This window comes from Mobula hypostoma, chromosome 9, assembly GCF_963921235.1.
Source record: "Mobula hypostoma chromosome 9, sMobHyp1.1, whole genome shotgun sequence".
In the NCBI taxonomy this organism is placed as follows: Eukaryota; Metazoa; Chordata; class Chondrichthyes; order Myliobatiformes; family Myliobatidae; genus Mobula; species Mobula hypostoma.
Window position 1 is genome coordinate 76,999,143 of NC_086105.1, and position 20,410 is coordinate 77,019,552.

The 20,410-nt window shown below is 44.2% G+C and overlaps 1 protein-coding gene across 1 annotated transcript in view; it reads left to right on the forward strand.

Moving 5' to 3' along the window:
* The window catches only part of fer1l6 (fer-1 like family member 6), a 395,360-nt gene that overhangs the window by 269,385 nt on the left and 105,565 nt on the right, over nt 1-20,410 (forward strand). The window contains exons 25-26 of the mRNA XM_063059547.1: nt 16,566-16,737; nt 16,832-16,947. Coding sequence (XP_062915617.1) covers nt 16,566-16,737; nt 16,832-16,947 — 288 coding nt within the window. The remainder of the gene's footprint in view (nt 1-16,565; nt 16,738-16,831; nt 16,948-20,410) is intronic.

The window sequence follows — 20,410 nt, forward strand, 5'->3', positions numbered from 1 at the left end:
GACAAAGAATGGCAGATGAACTTATGAAGTATTTTGTATCTGTCTTCACAGTGTGCCAGAGGTCCATGAGTCTCAGGGAGCAGGAGTGAGTGCCTTTGCTATTACAAGGAAAAAAGTGCCAGGCAAACTGAAAGGTCTTAAGGTGGATCAGTCACCAGGTCCAGGTGGACTACATCCCAGAGTCTTGAGAGAGATTGCTGAAGAGATAATAGACGCATTGGTCATGATCTTGCAAGAATCACTTGATTCCGGCATGGTACTGGAGGAAGGCAAAAGAAAGGAAATTATAGGCCAGTTAGCCTAACTTCAGTGGTTGGAGTCTATTATTAAGGAGAGGCAGTGGATGTCATTTACCTGAATTTTCAGAAGACATTTGATAAGGTGACACACACGAGGCTGCTTAACAAGATAAAATTCTATGGCATTACAAGGAAAGATACTGGCATGGATAGAGGAATGGCTGACATGCAGGAGCCAGTGAGTGGGAATAAAAGGGGCCTTTTCTAGTTGGCTGCCAGTGACAAGTGGTGTTCCTCAGGGGTCAGTATTGGGATCACTACTTTTCACATTGTTTGTCAGTGATTTGGATAATGGAATTGATAGCTTTGTGGCAAAGTTTGCAGATGATACAAAGATAGATGGGGGGTGGTGTGGTAGGTAGTGCTGAGGAAGCAATGCAATTACAACAGCACTTGCATTGGCAGAATGGGCATAAAAGTGGCAGATGGAATATAGTGTTAGGAAATGTATAATAATGCATTTTGGTTAAAGGAACAATACGGTGGACTATTATCAAAATGAGGAGAAGGTTCAAACATCAGAGGTGCAGAGGGACTTAGGAGTCCTCGTGCAAGACTCACTGAAGTTTAATTTACGGTTTGAATCTGTGGTAAAGAAGGCAAATGCAATGTTGGCATTTATTTCAAGGGGAATAGGATATAACAACAAGGAGATAGTGCTGAGGCTTTATAAGACACTAGTCAGGGTGCGCTTGGAGTATTGTCAACAGTTTGGGGCCCCAAATCTCAGAAAGGATATGTGGTCATTGGAGAAAGTCCAAAGGAAATTCAAAAGGTTGATTCCAGGAATGAAAGGGTTAACATGTGAGGAGCATTTGGCAGCTTTGGGCCTGTACTCACTGGAATTTAGAAGAATTCTTGGGGGTTTTGTGGAAACCTGCTGAATGTTGAAAGGACTAGAAAGGCTGGATGTAGCGAGGATGTTTTCCGTAGTGATCCAGAACTAGAGGGCTCAGCCTGAAAATCGAGAGGCCAACTTTTAGAACAGTGGTAAGGAGGGATTTTTTTTAGTCAGAGAGTAGTGAATATGTGGAATGATCTGCCATAGACTTGCAGTGGAGGCCAAGTCCAAGGATATTTTTAAGGCGAAAATTGATAGTTTTCTAATCGGTGAGGGCATCAAAGGATATGACGAGAAGGTAGGTGTGTGAGGTTGGGTGGGGTCTAGAATCAGCCATGATAGAATGGTAGAGCAGACTGATGGGCTGAATGGCCTAATTCTGCTTCTATGTCTTATGGTCTTATGGTCTATCCTTCTGCACTATCCACAATACCACCAACATTTGCAAACTTACTAACCTACCCTTTTACTTCTTCATCCAAGTCATTCACAAAAATTCCAAAGAGCAGATGTCCCTGAACAGATCCTTGCAGAACACCACTGGTCACTGACCTTCAGGCAGAATATGCTCCACAACCACAAGTCAATTTTGAAACTACACAGCCAAGTTTCCCTGGATCCCATGTCTCTTGAATTTCTGAATGAGTCTACCACAGGGAATCTTGTAAAAGACCTTGCTAAGTGCCTTGTTTCTTCTGACATGTTGTACTTTTGGACACGTGTAATCCTGATTGGTTAAATGTCCTCATCTCTGACCTGATCACTATGGTTTGGTGCTGGAAGCAACAGCAGAAAGAAGCCCTGCCCTAACATACGCAGCTCTGGGATAAACAAAGAACTCTGAAACCTTGTTTCACCTCCTTCAAATGCTCTGTACGAGGTACCAAACTGTGCTCGTCAGGCTGCACTGAGAAAAAATAGAACAAGGAATTTTGAATTCATTTTTTGGTGTTTCTATGTTTGGTGTATAACAGAGGGAATAGAAATGAGTTTTGTAGTAAAAGCTGAAGAAGAGGGATTGGGGTTCTGTTTCCAAGAGAGGGTCCTGAGCCTCGTTCTCTTGCCAACAGAGCTCCAGAGATACTGCTTGACCTGTTGAGTTCCTCCAGCATTCTGTGTGTAACTCATTTAGATTGTGTGATAGAAAGTAAAGGAAGATTAGAGTGATGCAAGGAGAATGGAGGAAAGAGGAAGGGGGCCAGGAGGGAAGGAGGTGAGTGAAGAAAGAAGGAACTGAAATGAAGGTGAAGTGTTTAAGGAGAGGAATTGTGGAAGGCACTTACGACAAGGAAAACATCTTGAGGGGTGGGAAGTAGTGTTGTAAGGGCAATGCCACTTTTTATATAGTAATAAGTATTTTTATGAATTGCTTGAATTTACATTAATATTTGAATTATGTTGTAAATGATTCCAATTTTTGTAATGTTTTAATTATGAATTTTCTTTCATTGCTAATTGAAATACTTCCTAATAGTTTTTGATTATGACAGTGAAACACAGAGTAGAACATAGAACATTACAGTACAGACTTCAGCCCATGAGGTTGTGCCAACCTTTTAATCTTCTCTAAGATCGATCTCACCCTTCCCTCCTACCTAGCCCTCCATTTTCCTGTCATCCATGTGCCTATCTCAGAGTTCCTTTAATGCTTCTAGTGGATCTGCCTTTACCACCACTCCTGACCGTATAAAAACCTATAAACATGGCTTAGATACTTGTCAAATGTTTTGTTTCATTTACTTTGAGGGCAGGATTTGCCCCCATGTTCCCACTTGATGGCACTATGCTAATGTAGAGGGCCTTGCCATTTTAGTTTGTAAAGGTTTCAGGCATATATCAAAATTGAACCAGACAAGGGTCAGTGTTTGTTCCATATCAGTGGCCCAGGAATACAGCCACATTGCAGGGGGAATCTGATTTAAATGTAATACCTAACTCTTAGAAGTAACGCCATGGTATCGTAGTGATAATACATTGAATGTATTACCAACAAACTCTATACTCTCCATCCCACCCCCCACGATACCCAACAGCTAATCCCTGATCTTTTCCTCCTAGCCACTGTTAGCTTCCAATCCCTCTCGCCCACTTTTCCCTACTCATCTCCGTCATTCCCTCTTGTCATAGGGTATCTCAGTCTCTGGCCTCCTATTGGTTTTCCTGTTGAATTGGATCATAGTTTCTCACTCTGGCCAGCTGAAAGGAGAAAATACATGTAGAATTTAGGCCTGAACTTGCTGGGAAGTTGATGATAAACTGTCAGCATTAGCTTTCCTCAGGCATCAGGAAGTTTGGGGCTCCTGGGAGAAATACTTTTAGGGCAGCACGGTATCTGCTAATGTAAGAATATTACAATACCAGTGATCAGCAATCAGGGGTTGATTCCTGCCATTGTTTGTAAGGAGTTTGTACTTCCTCTTCGTGACCGTGTGGGTTTCCTCCAAATGTTCTGCTTTCCTCCTACATTCTTAAGACACGTTAAGGTCAGTGAGTTGTAGGTGAGCAATGTTAGTGCTGGGAGCGTGCTGACACATGCAGGATGCTCAGAACAGCCCTAGCTGATTTGATTTGATGCAAACAATACATTTCACTGTATGATTCAAAGTACATGTGACAAATAAAGGTCTTTATATAAGACCTGACATTGCCGGCCAAATTCTGCTTTTGATTTTTTTGATGTTGGACTCCACAAGAGGTCTGGTGGCAATGTGCAAACTTACTGCAACTCAACAGATGAGAAAACTACCCATTGACCTCTTATTGTTAGTTCTGGCACAGCAAAATATGCCCTTTGAGATTAATAGAGTGGGGGAGCCCTAACTCTAGGGGCAAGGATGAAAGTAAGTTAATTTAGAGATATTGAGCCACAGAATATTACAGGCCCTTCAGCCCATCTTATCCATGCCAAACTGCTATTCTGTCTTGTCCCAATGACCTGTACCTGGACCACACCCCCCGACCCATGTACTTATCGAATGTACTTTATCCTTTTCAAATTCATTGCATTTGTTTTATTGTTTTGAAAGTGCTTGAAGTTATTCAGTTTATAGCATTTCAAAATTTTTTCAATGTTCAATTCATTTAAATTAGACCTGAAGTCTCACCTGGATTGAATTCACAGTTAAACCCATATTTTGGACTCTCATAAATTCCTTTGAACTATTTTAATGTTTTGAAGTTACAAAATACAACATTGGTGACAAGGTATTTTCAGCATGAACCTGAGATGGATAGCAACCTGTTGAAGTACATAAAGCTATTTAAGCTAAAAAAAATGCAGCGAGGAACAGTGAGTGAAAGTTGCAGCCCAGCACAAGCAGAGGCAGTCTAGTTAAAAAAAGACAGTAAAGGGAAGAATTTGCAGGTTCATAAATGTGAGTACTGGGTGATAATTATCATTAAAAAAGCAGAAATGACTGCCTATATCAGAAAGGTTGCTGCATTTGATTATACAATGGGTAACCGGCTCATAGATTATAAGCCTTAGATAAAAATTTAAAAGCTTATGTCAAACAGCCAAAGAAGAATGGTTAAACCAGGAATGTGAGCAAATAGAAAGAATCCCTATTACTGATCCAAAAATGTTACATCAACAGATCAAGAATATCACTGGTAAAAAGCTCCTCTGTTCTTCAGGTGGATGTTTGAAAGCAAAGGACAGTACCATTATCATGGAAAAAGATGAGATTATGAACAGATGGACTGAGTATATTCAGGAATTGTTTGAAGATGATTGAGGCGAAAAATTAAGAAAAACATTGAAGGTCCAAGTATTTTAGAATCTGAAGTTCATAATGCAATAAATAAGATGAAGAAAGGAAAGGCAGCAGGTCCTGATGAATTAGTAATAGAACAAATTATTGCCTTTGAAGATTATGGAATTGAAAAACTTACTGATTTAATTAATGACATTTATGAGACTGGAATAATACCAGAGGAGATGAAAAATTCAGTATTTATCACTCTTCCTAAGAAACCTGGAGCAATAGAATGTGAATTACATAGGACCATAAGTTTAATGAGTCATATCACCAAGATACTTCTAAGAATTTTGATGACAAGAGCTAAAGGTAAGATACAAGCTGAAATGGGCATAGAACAATGTGGTTTTGTGAAAGACAAAGGTACAAGAAACGCAATATTGATGTTAAGGATACTATCAGAACGAGCTATTCAAGTGCAAAAAGATTTGTTTGTTTGTTTTATCAACTACACAAAAGCATTTGATAAAGTGAAGCACAATAAGTTATTTGAAATATTACAGAAAACTCTAGATCTAGATTTGAAAGACCTCCGCCTAATCAGAAATCTGTACTTCAAACAAACTGCTGCTTTAAGAATAGATGGAGAAGTGAGTCAGTTTACGAAAATCAAGAGAGGCATTAGACAAGGGTGTGTTTTCTCCCCTGATTTATTTAATGTGTACAGTGAAACAATATTAGAAAAAATAAGAGACATCTTGGGAATCAAAGTTGGCAGTGAAAACATCAATAATTTTAGATATACAGATGACACTGTGTCAATTGCAAGTATGGAGGAAGAACTACAAAACTTAATTGATATAATTGTTGAAGGAAGTGCAAAAATGGGTCTGTCTATCAATTGCAAAAAGACAGGTTGTATGGTGATATCCAAAAAGAAGGAGAATCCTATCTGCGGGCTGAGAATAAATGGGGAAGCGATATAACAAGTAAAGAACTTTTTCAGATAGCAGGTATTTGTAGTAAGCACAAGGTTGTGATTGTGGGAGATTTTAATTTTCCACACATAGACTGGGAAGCCCATTCTGTAAAAGGGCTGGATGGTTTGGAGTTTGTCAAATGTGTGCAAGATAGTTTTGTGCAGCAATACATAGAGGTAGCAACTAGAGAAGGGGCAGAGTTGGATCTCCTGTTAGGGAATGAGATAGGGCAGGTGACAGAAGCATGTGTTGGGGAGCATTTCGGTTCCAGGGATCACAATACCATTAGTTTCAATATAATTATGGAGAAGCATAGGACTGGACCCAGGGTTGAGATTTATGATTGGAGAAAGGCTAACTTTGAAGAGATGTGAAAGGATTTACAAGGAGTGGATTGGGACAATTTGTTTTATGGGAAGGATGTAATAGAGAAATGGAGGTCATTTAAAGGTGAAATTTTGAGGGTACAGGATCTTTATGTTCCTGTTAGGTTGAAAGGAAAGGTTAAAAGTTTGAGAGAGCCATGGTTTTCAAGGCATATAGGAAACTTGGTTCAGAAAAAGAGAGGGATTTACAATAAATATAGGCAGCCTGGAGTTAATGAGGTGCTCGAGGAATATAAAGGATTAAAAATCATCTTAAGAAAGAAATTAGAAAAGCTGAAACAAGATACAAGGCAGCTTTGGCAAGTAAGGTGAAAATAAATCCAAAGGGTTTCTACAGTTATATAAATAGCAAAAGGATATTGAGGGATAAAATTGGCCCCTTAGAGAATCAAAGTGGACAGCTAAGCATGGAGCCAAAAGAGATGGAGGAGATTTTGAACAATTCTTTTCTTCAGTATTCACTAGGGAGAAGGATATTGAATTGTGTAAGGTAAAGAAAACAAGAAGGGTAGTTATGGAAACTACGACAATTAAAGAAGAGGAAGTACTGGTGCTTTTAAGGAATATAAAATTGGATAAGTCTCTGGGTCTGGACAAGATATTCCCTAGGACCTTGAGGGAAGTTAGTGTGGAAATAGCAGGGGCTCTGACAGAAATATTTCAAATGTCATTTGAAACGGGGATGGTGCCGGAGGATTGGCGTATTGCTCATGTTGTTCCATTGTTTAAAAAGGGTTCTAAAAGTAAACCTAGCAATTATTGGCCTGTGAGTTTGACGTCAGTGTTGGGTAAATTGATGGAAAGTATTCTTAGAGATGGTATATATAATTATCTGGATAGACAGGGTCTGATTAGGAACAGTCAACATGGATTTGTGCGTGGAAGGTCATGTTTGACAAATCTTATTGAATTTTTTGAAGCAGTTACTAGGAAAGTTGACGAGGGTAAAGCGCTGAATGTTGTCTATATGGACTTCAGTAAGGCCTTTGACAAGGTTCCACACGGAAGGTTAGTTAGGAAGGTTCAATCATTAGGCGTTAATATCGAAGTAGTAAAAAGGATTCAGCAGTGGCTGGATGGGAGATGCCAGACAGTAGTGGTGGATAACTGTGTGTCAGATTGGAGGACGGTGTGTAGCGGTGTGCCTCAGGGATCTGTACTGGGTCCAATGTTGTTTGTCATATATATTAATGATCTGGATGATGGGGTGGTAAATTGGATTAGTAAGTATGCAGATGATACTAAGATAGGTGGCATTGTGGATAATGAAGTAGGTTTTCAAAGCTTGCAGAGAGATTTAGGCCAGTTAGAAGAGTAGGCTGAAAGATGGCAGATGGAGTTTAATGCTGAAAAATGTGAGGTGCTACATTTTGGTAGGACTAATCAAAATAGGACATACATGGGAAATGGTAGGGCATCGAAGAATGCTGTAGAACAGAGGGATCTAGGAATAATGGTGCATAGTTCCCTGAAGGTGGAATCTCATGTGGATAGGGTGGTGAAGAAAGCTTTTCATATGCTGGCCTTTATAAATCAGAGCATTGAGTATAGGAGTTGGGATGTAATGTTGAAATTGTACAAGGCATTGGTGAGGCCAAATTTGGAGTATTCTGTACAGTTCTGGTCACTGAATTATAGGGATGATGTCAATAAAATTGAGAGAGTACAGAGGAGGTTTACTAAAATGTTGCCTGGGTTTCATCTCCTCAGTTACAGAGAAAGGTTGAAAAAGTTAGGTCTCTATTCTTTGGAGCATAGAACGTTGAGGGGGGACTTGATAGAGGTGTTTAAAATTATGAGGGGGATTGATAGAGTTGATGTGGATAGGCTTTTTCCATTGAGAGTGGGGGAGATTCAAACAAGAGGACATGAGTTGACAGTTAAAGGGCAAAAGTTTATGGGTAACATGAGGGGGAACTTCTTTACTCAGAGAGTGGTAGCTGTGTGGAACGAGCTTCCAGCAGAAGTAGTTGAGGCAGGTTCGATGTTGTCGTTTAAAGTTAAATTGGATAGATCTATGGACAGAATAGGAATGGAGGGTTATGGATCAAATGCGGGTCGGTGGGACTACGTGAGAGTAGGAGTTTGGCACGGACTAGAAGGGCCGAGATGGCCTGTTTCCGTGCTGTAATTGTTATATGGCTATACTTAGGATGCTGGGTGACATCAGATGGCAGGTGCGACTTGGACATCAAAAGAAGAATAGGGATGGCAAAAGACACCTTTACGAGAATGACCAATACTAAACTAAGCATGACAACCTGCCTCAGAGTACTGAAATTTTACATTTATCCAGTTATGTTATATGGCTCAGAATGTTGGACAATATCTAGTAACATGAGGAAACGAAATATAGCAGCAGAAATGTGGTTTTTGAGGAGGATGCAAAGAATATCATGGACAAAACGAATATCTAACGACGATGTCATGAACAGAGCAAACACAAATAGAGATATAATGTATGAGATTATGATAAGGCAATGTAACTTTTTTGGACATGTGATTAGGAAAGAGGAGTTAGAATGCACAGTAATTATGGGAAAGATTGAAGGGAAGAAAGCAAGAGGAAGACAAAGACAAATGATGATGGAGACAGCAGCCAGAGAATTGGAAATGAATACCAATGAATTGATCCACTTAACCCGAAACAGGAGTGTGTGGGCCATGGCAGTCAAAGCTCAAACTGGGCATGGCATCTGATGATGATGATGAACTGGGTCATGTATACTGAGCTAAATGAACATTATTTTGAAGCAAATGAAATAGCCAATGAGAAACGAGTACCAATTTTGTGAGTGCATTGGATTTAAAGGCTTACAGTTTGCTTCAAAGTTTAACTGTTCCAACCAAACCATCCAAAAAGAACTTTTCCGATGTTGTCAATGTGATGCAGGAACTCTTAGAACCAAAACCAATGTTGATTGCAGAACAGTTTAGGTTTCATAAGCAGAATCAAAAGGAAGGGGAGTCCATTTCAGTATCCATGGCTGAATTGAAGAGATTTTCTGAGCATTGCCAGTTCAGTAATGGTCTTAGTAGTGCACTGAGTGATTGTTTAGTTAGTGGAATCTTACAAGAAAGCATTTAAAAATGGCTCCTAACTGAAGCACAACTTATATTTAAAAGAGCAGTTGAAATTGCTGTTTCAATGGAAGCCACAGACAGAGGCATAATTTAATTGCAGTCAGGAATGAATGTGTGTATAAACAAAATTGCAGCATCTAAACAGGAACTAGCCTGACCAAACAAATGCATTATCATTGTGATAAGGCCTCACATTCACCAAACAAATGTAGGTTTAAAGGTGAAACTTTCAGAAAATATAACAAAGTATGACACATACAAACAGCATGTCAGGCAGACAAAAATAAATGAACTGCATAGGGAAGTGAAGAAGCTAAAAAGTCACGTTGCAGTTTCAAAAAGAGCACTAATCTGCATGCTGTTGATGAAAAATCTGATAATGATTAGAGTGACACAAGACCCAAACACTAATCTCTCCTACCAGCACCATGTCTACATCCCTCCATTTTCCCTACATCCATGTGCCAATTCCAATGTCTTAAGAGCCTCTAATGTATTTGCTTCTACCACCATACTAGGCAGTGCATTCTAGACATCCACCACTCTGAGTAAAAAACATACCCTTACATCACCCTTGAACCTGTCTCCTCTCACCTACAATGAATTCCCTCTGGTATTAGACATTTCAACCCTGGGAAACAGATACTCTCTGATGACTCTATTTATACCTCTTGTAAACCTCTATCAGATCTCCCTTAAAACTGCAATGATCCAGGGAAAACAATCCAAGTTTGTCCAGCCTCTCCTGATAGCACATGCCATCTAATCCAGGCAGCATCCTGGTAAACCTCTTCTGTTCCCTTTCCAAAGCCTCCGCATCCTTCCTATAGTGTGGCGACCAGAAACGTATGCAATACTCCAGATGTGGCTGAACCAGAGTTTATAAAGTTGCAATATAACCTTTTGACTTTTGAATTCAATGCCTCGACTAATAAAAACAAGCATTTCATAAGCTTTCTTAACCACCTTTTGACTTGTGTAGCCACTTTCAATGAGCTATGAACTTAGATCCCAAGATCTCTGCTCAGCAACACTGTTAAGGATCATAGTTTTTAACAGTGTACTGTCTCCTTGCATTTGCCCTACCAAGGTGCAACACCTCTCATTAATCCTGGCTAAACTCCATCTGCCCATTTTTATAGACTTGCACCTTGGAAAGTTTCCAGGGCACAGGCAAGGTTGTATGGAAGACCAGCAGTTGCCCATACTGCAAGTCTCCCCTCTCCACGCCACTGATGTTGTCCTGTTACGAGAATACACATAAAATTAAGATGTTTGCTGGCCTGGGCTAGCATCAGTGGCATCAGCAGTTGGTCTGCCACCTGCCCTCAGGGGAAGGAGAGATAAGGAACAATGGAGCAGCGTCTGGAGATGTGTAATGAAGGAATGTGGGAGAGAGAGCTGTCTGGAGCGGCTCCCCTCTTTGAACCTTGAACTGTTTGAAGTGATGGACAGGCGATACCCCAGCAGGGGGATAAAAAGGGACAGGTTCGCTAAGACAGGGACACACGCCACCCGAGATAACGAGACCCTGGAAGCGGTGCGCCTCTCACGAGTGGGTGAGAAGTGCCAGACAACGACAAGGGTGGAAAGGTACGATCAGCGGGAACCCGGGGTGTGTCCGCCCTTGCCTGGGTGCCGGGTTCACTGCAGAGGATCGACCGCATCTGGAGGAGGGGTCACAGTCGGTGACCTCAGGTGACATCACCAAGGACCCGCCCAAAAGCTGTTTGTGAGCCATCTCGCTGGTCTGTGAGTGAAGCAGTGTTCTGAATGATCAGTTGTTCCTATTCTATCTCTCTCTTCCCCCACGTTGTCCACCGCCATGGCAACGATTACTGCGAACTGAACTACTAACTGGACTGAACTTTGAGTCATTTTGAAATTGGTCATTTACCCCTAGACAACGATAGAGCTTGATTGATGCTATTATCTTAATTCTGTGCACATGTGCGTTTATCATCGCTGAACTGTTGCATTTATTATCCTTTCGATTAATGTGTTGCTTGTTTCTTTAATAAAACTTTCTTAGTTCTAGTACTCCAGACTCCAACTGAGTGATCCATTTCTGCTGGTTTGGCAACCCAGTTACGGGGTACGTAACATAAGTGGGGTTCTCGTCTGCGATTTTGAATGCTAAATTTGGGACGGAGTAAATTGATTGGGTTAAAATTCCCGAAAGAAAGAAAAGATAAACAGCAGAAATGGAGGTTGAGGAATTTATAAAGGTGCCGACCTTGGAGGCATTAGAGGATGCCAGGAAATCGGAATTGATAGCTGTGGCCAAACGGGTGAATCTTGCCAAGGTGAAGTCGACAATGAGGAGAGAGGAGATACACAGAGCTATTGTAGAGCACTATGTATCTAAAGGTGTGTTTCCCCAAGGTGAGCTGGGGGTGGTGTCTATTGAAAAACCTGCTGGAGACGCGGTACAGGTACAGCTTGAAAAACTGAGACTCGAGCACGAGTTCCGGGTACGGCAGTTAGAACACGAAGAGAAGCAGTTAGAAAGGCAAGAGAGAGAGAAAGAGGTAGAAAGGCAAGAGAGAGAAAGACAGTTGGAGAGAGAAGAGAGAGAGAGGGACAGACAGTTGGAGAGAGAGGAGAAACAGAGGGAAAGGGAATTTGAGCTGTAGAAGTTAAAGATAAGGGCCGAGCAGGGGCTCGTGCCGAACCAAGGTGGAGGGTTCCGGGCGACCCAGGAGGTTAGGCTGGTTCCCCCATTTGACGATACCGATGTGGATCGGTACTTTCTCCATTTCGAAAAAGTGGCTATAAGTCAGGACTGGCCGAGGGATAAGTGGGTTGTTTTACTTCAGAGTGTACTGAAAGGGAAAGCCCAACAAGCTTACTCCGCTTTATCCGCGGAAGATGCCCAGAGGTATGAGGTGGTGAAAGAGGCCATCCTCAGGATTTATGAGTTGGTCCCGGAGGCATACCGGCAGAGGTTCCGGAATGCGAGGAAGCAGTGGGACCGCACGTATTTGGAGTTTGCTCGTGAGATGCAAACATATTGTGAGCGTTGGTGCGCCTCGAAAGGGGTAGAGGGGGATTACGACAGACTGCTGCAACTGATTCTGATTGAGCAGTTTAAAGGTTGTGTCCCTGAGGGTATGAGACCCTACCTCGATGAGAAAGAGGCAGCCACGTTAGCCGCAACTGCTAAGTTAGCGGATGAGTATGCGTTGACGCATAAAATGAAGGTTGCCCCGAGTAAAGGCTACCAGAAGGGTAGTCAGGACGGCGGGGAGAGTCCGCCGGAAAAGTCAGAAAGTAAGCCGGGGACTAGTGAAAAGGTAAGGTAGACCGGGAGCAGTCTGGTAGGAAGTCTCCTGGGGTCGTCTGTTATAATTGTGGGAAAGTCGGACACTTTGCGTCCAGGTGCTTTGCCCCAAGGAAGGAGACGGGGAAAGGAAAAGCGGAAATTTTGAATGGCTGTATTGAGCTGTTAAGCGAACCGCTAGGGAAGGACAGGTCTGAAAAAGTCCAGGAAGGGCGCGAGAGGTTTATCTCGGCCGGACTAGTGTCAGTGAAGGAGGGGTTAAAACCAGTTCCAGTGCGGATCTGGAGAGACACGGGAGCGTGTCAGTCACTAATACTGAAGAGTGTATTAGATTTTAGCTCAGAGACCCAGACTGGGGAGGTAGAGGTCAAAGGTGTTGGGGAAGGGACAGAGTCAGTCCCTTTGCACCAGATACATTTACAGAGCAACCTGGTCTCTGGACTAGTCACGATCGGGGTGAGGTCCGAATTACCGATGAAAGACGTGGAAGTCTTGCTCGGTAATGACATCGCCGGAGGAATCGTGTTCCCAGTCGTGAGATTGACGGGTCAGCCTGCCAGCATGGAGGCCCCGCCCGCGATGGTGAATTTGGCTGAAACATTTCTGCCAACCTTGTATGAGACAGGGTGTAGTGAGATAAGAGGTAGTGAGGGAGCTGGGACGGACGTAGCAGTAGCCAGGAAAGAATTTGTGCAGACGCAGGAGCGAGACGAGGGGCTGATGGTTTTTGCCGAGACCGCTCTCTCTGACACAGCCTTGACAAGCTATTGTGCGGATGAGGAAGTGCTAAGGAAGAAAGGGAAATCAAGTACAGCATCCGCAGATGAGGAGTGGGGGGTGGTGCAAAAGAGTTATGGGGATGAGGTTTTTAACATGGCCCACGAGGTACCCCCCGGTGGACATTTGGCGGTGCTGGAGGAAACAGTTGGTGGAATCATGAAAGAGATTTACCGGCTGCCCAGGGGGAAAAATGTTATTGATCATGACCGACGCGAACTGAGACGGTCACCGGCTTTTGATATGCTAACAAACCTAGTCGGTGTTAGCGTGGAAATCAATGAAGCTAGGGGCCCCCTGCTAAGAGAAAAAAACCATTTTGAAAAGATTAGGATGGGATCGGTCAGATGGGAGAAGGCTATTGTTTTGGCCAGGTCTACTGATAAGGTCTCTCCCTTAATCCCCGAAGGAGTAATTAAACGACTCGCACCCATGTGTTTGATTGTCCCGAGGAAATGCAAAGAACTGGGACGTTGGGTGATTGTGGTTACCATAGGGCAGCCAAGTAAACAACACCCATATTTTTTGAGTAATTCAGTGACTAAAGGGCTGATGAACACAGAGGTGTGTATTGGCAATTCAATACGGCTGTCTGAAGCCAGTTTGATAGTGAACCTTGAAAAAAATGAATTCGGCCACACGAGGGTCACTTACCTGGGAATTGTGGTGACACAGGGGCAGCTGGCAGTGATGCAAGCTACAGTGCAGGCTATCGCTGACCTCCCAACCCCGACAGACAAGAGGGCCCTCAGAAGGCTTTTGGAGATGGTGGGGTACTGCAGGAAGTTTTGCAATAACTCTGCGGTCAATACCCGTTCCCCTCCTACTAAGCCCTTGCGAGAGAAAACTGAGCCGGAATGGGACGACCCTTGTTGTTGTGGTCCGGGACAAAACCAAATGAGAGGTTACATTGGTTGCAATTCATCAGTGTTTTTGGCCACTGCGAAGTTTGCTGAGTTGGAGCCTGGTCTAAGGGATTATTAATAACACGTGTAAAAGGAACAGAAAATGTGATGACTGTCTGTCAAGGTGTTGACAGCTTCAAATTCTCTGTATTAGCTAAATAACTGTTAAAGATGTATATTGTGTATGTATCAGATAATGTGGTCATGTTTGTAATTTTTACCTCCCGGTAAAAATCCTTAAAGGGGGGAAGTGTTACGAGAATACACATAAAATTAAGATGTTTGCTGGCCTGGGCTAGCATCAGTGGCATCAGCAGTTGGTCTGCCACCTGCCCTCAGGGGAAGGAGAGATAAGGAACAATGGAGCAGCGTCTGGAGATGTGTAATGAAGGGATGTGGGAGAGAGAGCTGTCTGGAGTGGCTCCCCTCTTTGAACCTTGAACTGTTTGAAGTGATGGACAGGCGATACCCCAGCAGGGGGATAAAAAGGGACAGGTTCGCTAAGACAGGGACACACGCCACCCGAGATAACGAGACCCTGGAAGCGGTGCGCCTCTCACGAGTGGGTGAGAAGTGCCAGACAACGACAAGGGTGGAAAGGTACGATCAGCGGGAACCCGGTGTGTGTCCACCCTTGCCTGGGTGCCGGGTTCACTGCAGAGGATCGACCGCATCTGGAGGAGGGGTCACAGTCGGTGACCTCAGGTGACATCACCAAGGACCCGCCCAAAAGCTGTTTGTGAGCCATCTCGCTGGTCTGTGAGTGAAGCCGTGCTGAATGATGAGTTGTTCCTATTCTATCTCTCTCTTCCCCCACGTTGTCCACCGCCATGGCAACGATTACTGCGAACTGAACTACTAACTGGACTGAACTTTGAGTCATTTTGAAATTGGTCATTTACCCCTAGACAACGATAGAGCTTGATTGATGCTGTTATCTTAATTCTGTGCACATGTGCGTTTATCATCGCTGAACTGTTGCATTTATTATCCTTTCGATTAATGTGTTGCTTGTTTCTTTAATAAAACTTTCTTAGTTCTAGTACTCCAGACTCCAACTGAGTGATCCATTTCTGCTGGTTTGGCAACCCAGTTACGGGGTACGTAACAGTCCAAAGGAAGGGCATTAGGGCCCATACAGCTTGGCACCGGTGTCACCGCAGAGCAATGTGTGGTTAAGTGCTTTGCTCAAGGACACACATGCTGCCTCAGCCAAGGCTCGAACTAGCGACCTTCAAATCACTAGACAAATGCCTTAACCACTTGGCCACGTGCCAGCATCTGCCCATATTTACAACTGATCTAAATCAGGCTGTACTTTTTCCAGTCTTCTACACTATCCACAACTCTACTAATCTTGGCATCATCTGCACTCTAGGTGTGACCATCTCTTCAAAAGTCTCACCTATAATATCCTCAGCCTCCCGAATGACCCTGAGTACGTCCAACTCCTTGACCCAGTCAGACAGATGCTGAAGTTGGGTGCACTTTCTGCAGATGTCATCAGGGAAACTGTCAGATATCCTGAATTCCCACATCTAACAGGAGGAGCATTCCATCCTGACTACTCTATAACAAAAAAAAAAGAAAAAGGCATGCTTTTCTTATCTGTGCCTTCACCTGTTTATGCCGAAGCTAGTTAAGTGAAAGTCTTCAAACTCTTGCCATTGGCACACTCAAATAGTGGCTGCTCCACCTGAGCCTACCCTCCTTTCATTTGCAGCAGAGGTTAGGCCTCTGGCGTGATACTTTCTGTGCCAGTGCAGCCCAAAAAGACCAGCCTTGCCTGAATCTGTTACTTTTAGTCTCTCTCTCCTGACTTCCATTGTGCTCTGACACTGACACACATGCCTTTCACCTGAGCCGCCGAAAAAGGGAAAAAGACAATAATTAACAGATGCAGGTTCTCTGGAAACCTTGGAGCCCAATGCTCTATGGTTCACTGCACAGGACCGCAGGGCTCATGACAATGATAGCTTTGACAGCTGTTGTGGAATTTTTCCTTTTCTGTCGTGGGGCTTCCCGATGGTGTGGCATTTTGTTGCAATTGGCTCTGTAACATTTGGGGGCCAAGGAATTTTGGACCAACACTTGGTATCTGGAAAAGTTAGTTCAGTAGGTGGTACATAGGTCAGCTATGAATTAGGATAGCTCATCCAAGACAAAAATTTTAGCCTATCGTAATTGGGCTTGCTTATTAAATTTCATGATTCTTCTCTATATTGCACAACTATACTGTATAATACTTGAGTAGTACAGAATGAGAGAAAGATAATGTAAAAGAGAATCTTCCCTGTTTACCTTGATAGGAACTACCTGAGAATGAACACCTACATTCATCGCTCTGCATTTCTGTTGTTGACTGGAGAGCATTTGGCCGAAGCACTTTTATTGGGACACACACAATCAATTCACTGAAGCAGTACATTTGCAAACCTCAGCATCGCCATCCAACACGAAGCAGGACAAGGATTGCCACTGGTGAGAATCTGTGAACATTCAAACAAAATCGTCAGTATTTTTGTTTACTGGTATGTTATTATTTTGTTTACTGGCATGTTTTTATTAAAAACAGATGCTGCCGATGCAGTGCAAATGGAACACGGGAGACTGGAAAGCAGCATGGATGTAAGCATTGAGATAGAGAAGCCATCTGCATCCACAGGGTCGAGCACTTTCCAATGCTTTCAGGTCAGCACCACCGAATGCTTCTAACAGTTGGTTTGTACTCTGAAAACCATAGCTGATTGATGAATTGTGGTGACAAGACATTGAGTATTGGCTCATATCCAATGCACAAAAATAATGGCCTATGTAATGTTTTGTATACACCTGCCAAGTGGCACGGCATGGGTGGCATGATAGCATTGTGGTTAGGGCATCACCTTGTAATGTTAGCAATCACCATTCAGGTTCTCTTAATTTATAATGTTAGCAATCACCATTCAGGTTCAGTTAATTTATAATGTTAGCAATCACCATTCAGGTTCTCTTAATTTATAATGTTAGCAATCACCATTCAGGTTCAGTTAATAATTTATAATGTTAGCAATCACCATTCAGGTTCAGTTAATAATTTATAATGTTACTCAAGCAACACACATCAAAGTTGCTGGTGAACGCAGCAGGCCAGGCAGCATCTCTAGGAAGAGGCGCAGTCGACGTTTCAGGCCGAGACCCTTCGTCAGGACTAACTGAAGGAAGAGTGAGTAAGGGATTTGAAAGTGGGAGAGGGAGGGGGAGATCCAAAATGATAGGAGAAGACAGGAGGGAGAGGGATGGAGCCAAGAGCTGGACAGGTGATAGGCAAAAGGGGATACAAGAGGATCATGGGACAGGAGGTCCGGGAAGAAAGACAAGGGTGGGGGGTTGACCCAGAGGATGGGCAAGAGGTACGTTCAGAGGGACAGAGGGAGAAAAAGGAGAGTGAGAGAAAGAATGTCTGCATAAAATAAGTAACAGATGGGGTACGAGGGGGAGGTGGGGCCTTAGCGGAAGTTAGAGAAGTCGATGTTCATGCCATCAGGTTGGAGGCTACCCAGATGGAATATAAGGTGTTGTTCCTCCAACCTGAGTGTGGCTTCATCTTTACAGTAGAGGAGGCCATGGATAGACATGTCAGAATGGGAATGGGATGTGGAATTAAAATGTGTGGCCACTGGGAGATCCTGCTTTCTCTGGCGGACAGAGCGTAGACGTTCAGCAAAGCGGTCTCCCAGTCTGCGTTGGGTCTCGCCAATATATAAAAGGCCACATCGGGAGCACCGGACGCAGTATATCACCCCAGTCGACTCACAGGTGAAGTGTTGCCTCACCTGGAAGGACTGTTTGGGGCCCTGAATGGTGGTAAGGGAGGAAGTGTAAGGGCATGTGTAGCACTTGTTCCGCTTACACGGATAAGTGCCAGGAGGGAGATCAGTGGGGAGGGATGGGGGGGATGAATGGACAAGGGAGTTGCGTAGGGAGCGATCCCTGCGGAATGCGGGGGGGGGGGAGGGAAAGACGTGCTTAGTGGTGGGATCCCGTTGGAGGTGGCGGAAGTTACAGAGAATAATATGTTGGACTCGGAGGCTGGTGGGGTGGTAGGTGAGGACCAGGGGAACCCTATTCCTAGTGGGGTGGTGGGAGGATGGAGTGAGAGCAGATGTATGTGAAATGGGGGAGATGCGTTTAAGAGCAGAGTTGATAGTGGAGGAAGGGAAGCCCCTTTCTTTAAAAAAGGAAGACATCTCCCTCGTCCTAGAATGAAAAGCCTCATCCTGAGAGCAGATGCGGCGGAGATGGAGGAATTGCGAGAAGGGGATGGCGTTTTTGCAAGAGACAGGGTGAGAAGAGGAATAGTCCAGATAGCTGTGAGAGTCAGTAGGCTTATAGTAGACATCAGTGGATAAACTGTCTCCAGAGACAGAGACAGAAAGATCTAGAAAGGGGAGGGAGGTGTCGGAAATGGACCAGGTAAACTTAAGGGCAGGGTGAAAGTTGGAGACAAAGTTAATAAAGTCAACGAGTTCTGCATGCGTGCAGGAAGCAGCGCCAATACAGTCATCGATGTAGCGAAGGAAAAGTGGGGGACAGATACCAGAATAGGCACAGAACATAGATTGTTCCACAAACCCAACAAAAAGGCAGGCATAGCTAGGACCCATACGGGTGCCCATAGCTACACCTTTAGTTTGGAGGAAATGGGAGGAGCAAAAGGAGAAATTATTAAGAGTAAGGACTAATTCGGCTAGACGGAGCAGAGTGGTGGTAGAGGGGAACTGATTTGGTCTGGAATCCAAAAAGAAGCGTAGAGCTTTGAGACCTTCCTGATGGGGGATGGAAGTATATAAGGACTGGACATTCATGGTGAAAATAAAGCGGTGGGGGCCAGGGAACTTAAAATCATCGAAAAGTTTAAGAGCGTGAGAAGTGTCACGAACATAGGTCGGAAGGGATTGAACAAGGGGTGATAAAACAGTGTCGAGGTATGCAGAAATGAGTTCGGTGGGGCAGGAGCAAGCTGAGACAATAGGTCGGCCAGGACAGGCAGGTTTGTGGATCTTGGGTAGGAGGTAGAAACGGGAAGTGCGGGGTGTGGGAACTATAAGGTTGGTAGCAGTGGATGGGAGATCCCCTGAGCGAATAAAGTCAGTGATGGTGTGGGAGACAATGGCCTGGTGCTCCTTAGTGGGGTCACGATCGAGGGGTAAATAAGAGGAGGTATCCGCGAGTTGTCGCTGTGCCTCGGCAAGGTAGAGGTCAGTACGCCAGACTACAACAGCACCCTCCTTATCGGCGGGTTTAATAATAAGGTTAGGATTAGTGCGGAGGCAGTGGAGAGCAGAGCGTTCCGACGGAGTGAGGTTGGAATGGGGACAAGGTGCGGTGAAGTCGAGACGGTTGATGTCCCGTCGGCAATTAGCGATAAAGAGATCCAGAGCAGGCAGAAGACCAGAGCGGGGTGTCCATGAAGAAGAGGAGGGTTGAAGACGGGAGAAGGGGTCATCGGTGGGGGTGGAAGAGTCCTTGCCGAAGAAGTAGGCTCGGAGACGGAGACGGCGGAAGAAAAGTTCCGCCTCATGGCGAACACGGAACTCGCTGAGGTGTGGGCGAAGGGGAACAAACGTGAGGCCCTTACATCTACGCTCTGTCCGCCAGAGAAAGCAGGATCTTCCAGTGGCCACACATTTAAATTCCACTTCCCATTCCCATTCTGACATGTCTATCCACGGCCTCCTCTACTGTAAAGATGAAGCCACACTCAGGTTGGAGGAACAACACCTTATATTCCGTCTGGGTAGCCTCCAACCTGATGGCATGAACATCGACTTCTCTAACTTCTGCTAATGCCCCACCTCCCCCTCATACCCCATCTGTTACTTATTTTATGCACACATTCTTTCTCTCACTCTCCTTTTTCTCCCTCTGTCCCTCTGAATGTACCTCTTGCCCATCCTCTGGGTCGCCCCCCCCGTCTTTCTTCCCGGACCTCCTGTCCCATGATCCTCTCGTATCCCCTTTTGCCTATCACCTGTCCAGCTCTTGGCTCTATCCCTCCCCCTCCTGTCTTCTCCTATCATTTTGGATCTCCCCCTCCCCCTCCAGCTTTCAAATCCCTTACTCACTCTTCCTTCAGTTAGTCCTAACGAAGGGTCTCGGCCTGAAATGTCGA